The 7,500-nt window shown below is 40.4% G+C and overlaps 1 protein-coding gene across 1 annotated transcript in view; it reads right to left on the reverse strand.

Annotated features, from left to right (window-relative positions):
- LOC143287436 (nicotinamidase-like) overlaps positions 1-7,500 on the reverse strand; it is a 16,048-nt gene that overhangs the window by 6,250 nt on the left and 2,298 nt on the right. The window contains exons 2-3 of the mRNA XM_076595426.1: positions 3,447-3,570; positions 2,292-2,451 (exon numbers count right to left, since the gene is read on the reverse strand). Coding sequence (XP_076451541.1) covers positions 2,292-2,451; positions 3,447-3,570 — 284 coding nt within the window. The remainder of the gene's footprint in view (positions 1-2,291; positions 2,452-3,446; positions 3,571-7,500) is intronic.

Below are 7,500 nucleotides of genomic sequence, written 5' to 3' on the forward strand. Positions count from 1 at the left end.
CCCTTTTATTCCTAGGAGGCTAGATAATTTATTTTCAACAGATGGTATTGATAGAACTCACACCTGTAGTATTGTATCTATGCCACTGACCGATCATCGATTGGTAGAATTAAAATATAAGACCACCGAAGCAAAAAGAGGTCCCTCTTACTGGAAGTTTAATGACAGCCTGCTACAGGATATAAGTTTTGCTCAAGCAAATTCAATGACTGAAAAACATACTGAGCAATACAACTATTTAGATGCTCAGACAAAATGGGACTTACGTAAAGTTAAAATGCGTGAATTTTGTATGCCTTACTCCATTGAAAAGAACAGAAACAAGAAGGATCGCTTAAATGAAATACAACAGCAGTTGAATAATGCTGAAAAATTGTTATCCACCTCCCCAGATAATCCACAACTTATTAATCAGATTTATTCTTCAAAACAAACTTCGGGGACATTTGCTTTGGATGAAGCCAGAAGTGCACAGTTAAGATCCCGTATAAAGTTTGTAGAAGAGGGAGAAAAAAAATACTAAGTATTTTCTAAATCTGGAAAAAGCTAGAGCTAATGGGAAAATCATGGACAGATTAAAACATTGCCAAGGAGAAACCATCACCTCACAGGAACAAACAGTGGAGGAACAAGTCCAGTTTTATAAAGAGGAATACGAAAAAAGAAGAAGAGAATTTGATGCAACAAAAGCGAATAAGTTTATGCTTGGCACCCAAATACCAACTCTAACAGAAGAACAAAGGGGCAACCTAGACACAGAAATCTCTCTTTCAGAAATTATTTTAGCACTTAAAACTATGAAAAATAGTTCATCACCCGGGCCGGATGGAATTACATTTACGTCCTTAAGATTTTGGGGGGCTAAACTAAATAAGTTTTGGTTTTTTTTACTCTTATAATCCTGCCCATCAACAGGGAGAGATGTCAATAAAACAAAAACAAGCTGTTATCACTCTTATTCACAAGGGAAAAGAACTTCTCAGAGACGTACTTTCTAAATGACGACCTATCTTTTTTTTCTTTTCTTTTTTATACTAATACTGAATGTAAGTTACTTGCCAAATGTTTTGCTATACGTCTGTAAAGGGTGCTTACATATATTATACATAACAATCAAACTGGGTTTATGAAAGGCAGAAAAATAAGTACAATGATCAGATTAACTGATGTCACTGTTGAAATGATGAACATATTAGACAAGCCAGGTATATTGCTAGCAGTTGATTACTGTCGTGCTTTTGATTCCAAATGAAAAGACTTTATAATATGGGCTTTCAAACGTTTTGGATTCGGGGACTATTTTGTAAAGTGGGTCAAGGTGCTTACGGCGAATACAGAGTTGTATTAACCATACAGGACGGTTATCAGGGAGTTTTCAGTAAATTCTGGAATACGACAGGGCTGTCCTTCTCTCCACTTGCCTTTATAATTGCCCTGGAGATGTTAGCCATTAGAATTAGAAATGACACACAATTAAAGGTCTGGAACTACCTATTGCATGTACAACTGTCACTCATACGACTTCTATAAAATAAAATAAAATAAAATAAAAAACCAAACCTGTTACACGCTGATGATATTCCTATATTCATACAGGATAAATTTGACTTAGGAAGAGTAATTAACTTATCAAGCAAGTTTTCTGAGTTTTCAAACTTAGAAATTAATGAAAACAAAACTGAGGCAATGTCGTTTGGATAAAAAAAAAGAACTGTAATGAAACATTTTATGACCTAAGATGGAATACCAAAGTAAAAATAGTTGGCATTGTGTTTAGTTGTTTAGTACCTGCTTCGCTCCTTGAGGAGAACTGGGCCTCGAGATTTTAAAAAAAATCCAAATGATAGTTGTTGTCGGGGTTGGTGTGCGACGTTTGTGGTTGTACTGACCTGTGCACCTGTCTCTCTGTTTTGGGTGGGTGTTATGGCAACTGTTGGGGGTTGCTGTTGTGCTGGGAGAAAGGAGGAGAGGGGGGTTGAGGGGGGTGGGATGAGGGAGAGCTCTTTTCATTCTAGATACGGAATGAAGAATGTGCGGGGTTTTGTTTGTTTTTGTGTTTTTTTAACCAGTCTCCCAGTGGAGGGTATCGAGGGTGGTATGTGATGATGACAGGCACACGTTCGTTGGTCCTTCTCACATAAGTAAAGGTAGTCTCTGTCCATTTCTTTCTCTCTCCCTCTCTCTCTCTCTCTCTACACACACACACACACACACACACACACACACACACACACACATACACACACACAAACACGCGCGCGCGCACACGCACAGAGAGAGAGAGAGAGCACCTTTGGCGTTGTATTTCAGGGGGACGACAAAGTATGGCTTAACCCCTGGGTGCTGGCTGGCGAAGGACACGTGATCCGAGCAGTGCCAGTCCTGACTCAGCACCACGATGCTAAACTGACTGCCGTAGTCCGCCCGGATCTTGTTGATGACTGGGATCACCTGAAAGCGAGTGGCGGCCCAGTGGTACAACGCTCTGCCTGGGAAGCGAGAGAATCTGAGCGTACGGGATGGAATCCACACTAACCAGTATTTTCTCTCCCTCCACTGGACCTTCAGTGGTGGTCTGGACGCTAGTGATTTGGATGAGACGATATAGCGAGGATCCGTTTGTAGCATGCACTTAGCTCAAGTAAAAGAACCCACGGCAGCAAAAGCCTATGCGTCACTGCTCAAATTAACTGTTTACAAAAAAAATCATACACAAAATGCTCGCATTGGTTGCTGAACCCTCAGTGTACACATAAATCCCGGATTCTTCTGGGTACTTCTCAGCAATATAGCCAGTGTGGAGGCACATTTAATGGTGACATCAGTAAGGTACAACGCAATATACCATTGTGATTCATTTAAGTCGGTGCAATACATTATGATACCATACGCTACGATGCGATGAAATGAAATGCAACGCATTGATACAATACACTGCAATGCAGGACAATATGCCTACAATTCAATAAGATAACATGTAAACATACAGTGGAATACAATACAATACAATACAATACAATGCAATGCAACACAGTACAATACTTCGAGCATTGTCGTCTTCACTGAGGGCTAAATAAACTAGTAGTGGTACAGCAGTGGTAGTACTGAGCAGTATCACTGTAAATTACCTTGTAAACACCCATTATTTCAGTGGTAAACGCGCATCCCCCACTCCCCATTTCGGGTTCAAAGCCATGCATAGGGTGAATACCTTGTAAACGCCCATCCATCACTTTGAACAAAGAAAAAATGAAATTACCATGACCTAATGTTAAAATTCAGTTTGCTATTTGTGATTGCGTTGCCATACAAAACGGTGCAGATTCAGGACTTGAAATAAACAGAAGTATAATGACTTTTTTGTTATTGTTTTTACACCCTCGTGAGCCAAACAAAATCACGTTGAAAGGAAAAAAGATGAAGGGAGAAGGAAAGCGAGAACTCACCTGATCTCCCTGTGACACAGCCAGACTGCCTCCAGGTAAGAAACAGTCCTGGACGTCAATGATGAGCAGCGCCGCTTTGGACGGTTCTGCTGCTGCGCCGCTTCTTGTCAGCACCACGAGCAGGCTGTCAGAGTACACAGGGATAGTCACACACACAGACACACAGACACACACACAGACACGCAGACAGACAGACACACACACACACACACACATACAACACAACACAACACACACACAACAAACACACACACATAAATGCATACACACGTGCGCGCATACACACACACACACGCACGCATGCACACACACGCACACACACACGCACACACACACATATATATATATATATATATTATAAATGCATACACATGCATACACACACAAGCGCAAGTGCGCGCGCACACACACACACACACACACACACACACACACACACAAACGCGTGCGCGCGGCATAGCCCGTATGAATGGTGAAGAATGCACATTGGCCTACATAAGCAACTACAGAGCATATCTGGCTGTAGCATGCTCCAAAATAAATAATAATCTCTCTCTCTCTCTCTCTCTCTCTCTCAGATACGTACACTTCATGCGTCATGAATTTCAAAAGCTTCACCAACTTTTTCTTTTGTCGGTCCGCCGGACACATTTCTTTCTCTGTAAAGACTTCGAACACAAAGAACACACGAAATGGCTTCAACGACAAAACGAGGCAAATCGTATGTGTCATACCGTTTTGGGTATGCCGGGCTGTGGGAACAAAATCGTGTACGGCGGTAAACCGATTGAATCTGGCCACCATGTTTGGCTGAAGTGGAAATCCTTCCTTTATCTAGCCTCTCTCTGACCCATATGTTGGTTTGCACGTAATTCGACCCCAGCTTAAAAAGGAGGGACAGGGCTTCAGCACAGAGAGAGAGAGAGAGAGAGAGAACGAACGAACTTTTTTTAATGAGGGAAGCGGAACAAGCATACATATGCTGTTTTTACATCCAGCCCTTAGGACAAAGAGAAATGAAATCAAAATATTCACAAAATGACAAAAGGTTATGGAAATACAAAAATAACATTCAAATACACTTAAATACAGAGTAAGTAAACGTCTACAGGTACATAATCATAATACTTGGGGTGTTGGGGGGAGAGGGAGAGAGAGAGGGAGATGTGGGAAAGAGGAGAGGGGATTAGGAAACAGAGAATGTAAACAATGAGAATAATAGCACAGGCACTGTACTAAGAAAAAAATCTCTAGAAAGAAAAAGAAAAGGAAGCAAACAATAGCTCTGGACGAATTATTAAAAAAAAAAAAAAAAAAAATAAATAAAAAACCGTACATTTTGAGGAAAATAAAACAGGCAAAGAAAATAGAATAGAACGCTGCACTGTAATGGAGCATCAATGTTTCAAAGGCACAGAACAACACATACAAATTACAAACTGAAAAACAGGGAAACACAGAGACTGTGGAAGAGAGACTGTACGCGTGTGTTATCTGTTGTGCATAAGTAGTATCTGTGGTTGTCAGTCTTTGAAGTGCGGGGACGTTTTGTACTTTTTGCTAATGTGTTTATTGATAGATAAAAATAACGTTTGACAATTATGTCAATATAGATGATATCGTATAGTTAATGAATGATGTTGTTAAAATCTTTTAATTGTGATTTTGTTGCTTTTGAAAGAATAGAAAGGACCTGCTTTTAAAGGGGGAATCACGGGTGGTAGTCGGTGGAAAGTTTTGAACGAATCAACGTGTGAAAGGTATTGTCACCACACAGTTAGGCAGATGGTAAATATTCAGAAGCTGAGCTCATCGTCATCACCACCATTATCATCATCATCTTCATCTTCATCATCATCTTCTTCTTCTTCTTCTCCTCCTTCTTGAATTTTGTCTTCTTTTTTGTTACGGTTGGTAATCCTACAGTCATCAAGAAAGAAGATCCCAATGTTATTGTTTTTGTTGTTGTTGTTGTTTTGTTTTTTGCTTTGCAAACTTTGCACAGTTTTAAGGAATACTAATTTCAGTTTAATGTCTTCGGACGGTTTGGAGAAAGAAAGAAAGAAACACACACTGACACACAGATACACAAAGACACACAGACACAGACAGGCAGACAGACAGACAGACAGACAGACACACACACACACACACACACACACACACACACACACACACACACACACACACATCTCTTGTTCTATATATATTTTTGTTTTGTTTTGTGTGTGTGGTTCGTGTAACTTTGCATGCGCGTCTTGTAAACTTTGTTAAGGCATACTCTTTTCCAGACTTGAACATGTTTTTGGGATTCACTCAACAGTTGAGTTGGTTTTCTTCATACCTATCCAACCGCTTCCAGATTGTCTCTGTTAGTAACTTTTAGTCTGATCCAGCCCTGATCTCCTATGGTGTGCCACAAGGCTCTGTCCTAGGCCCCGTTCTGTTCGTTCTGTACACTGTTCCTCTTTCTGATGTCATTTCTGGCCATTCTGTTCTTCACCACTCTTTTGCTGATGATACTCATCTACAAAAGTCTGCAGAACAAAATCAAGTACATAGTCTGATTCTGTCAATGCAGGATTGCATTCTCGATGTTAAATCCTGGATGACATTCAACAAACTAAAGTTGAATGATGACAAAACTGAAGCTATGATTATTTCATCTGCAAGAATGTCCACATCTACTTCTTTTCCTGCCTCTATTGTGGTTGGTGATGCCACAGTTCAGTTTTCTAAATCAGCAAGGAACCTTGGAGTCATTCTTGACTCAAACCTCAGCATGCATGCTCAGGTAGTAAATCTGATGCGCATAGTCAATTGTGAACTTAGTCGCATCAATTCTATCCGTCAGTACCTTTCTGTTGAAATTACTAAAACTCTTATTTCTGCTTTTGTGCTGTCACGAATGGACTACTGTAATTCTCTTTTCATAGGCTGTCCACATAATATTCTTCAACGAATTCAAAAACTTCAAAACGATGCTGCCCGTCTTACTCTCAGAGTCCCACGTACTGATCACATTTCTCCCCACCTCCGCACTCTACATTGGCTCCCCACTGAAGCGAGAATTAAATGCAAAGTTGCGTGTCTCTGCTATTCTGCTTTCCACTCCGCAGGACCTACTTATCTTTCTGACCTTATCAGTGTTTACACTCCCACAAGAAATCTCCGTTCTTCCTCTGACGGTTACCTTTTGAAACTTCCTCGCGTCAGTACAAGAACCTATGGTGAACGTTCTTTCTTCTTTGCTGCTCCTCACATCTGGAACAACCTTCCTTATCATATCCGTGCGTCTGATTCTATTTCTGCTTTTCGCTCATCACTAAAGACTCATCTTTTTAAAAACCTATCTATAAGTACTCTCAGCTTCCTTTTCTCCAACACCACCCATGTCAGCTCACTTTGGATGTATGTAGAGTGGGAAAGGGAGAGTGCGAGTGGGGGAAGGGTTTTTTGAGAAAGAGTGGCCATGAATGTTTTATGTTACTTGTAATATTTTTTCTTTCATGTAAAGCGCCTTCAGCTCTTAGTGAGAAAGGGCGCTATATAAATGTACAGTATAATTATTATTATTATTATTAAGGTTTCATTGACATTAAATTTGATTCCTACTCTGATTCTGATTCACACACACACACACACACACACACACACACACACACACACACACACACACACACACACACACACACACACACACACACACACACACACACACACACACACACACACGAAGATGTACGAAGATGAGTGAAGGGGACGCTGTAACGGAAATACTGGCGATAGAGCGGATGCTGTAAAACAAAGTCGACAACAACAACAAATAAAACAAGAAAGGCAAGGCCTTCAAGACTCACCTGTGATATGATTCGGAAATACGGCTAAGTTCGGGAGACTTACAACCTATTATTGGTATGACTGTAAAGATGTTTTTTTCCTACTGTGTTTAAGCCAAATTTGGTATCGGCGGACAAAGTATTTCCTGAGAAAATGGCAATGTTAAATTTTATCACACACACACACACACACACACACACACACACACACACAC

This window comes from Babylonia areolata, chromosome 1 (assembly GCF_041734735.1).
Source record: "Babylonia areolata isolate BAREFJ2019XMU chromosome 1, ASM4173473v1, whole genome shotgun sequence".
NCBI lineage: Eukaryota > Metazoa > Mollusca > Gastropoda > Neogastropoda > Buccinidae > Babylonia > Babylonia areolata.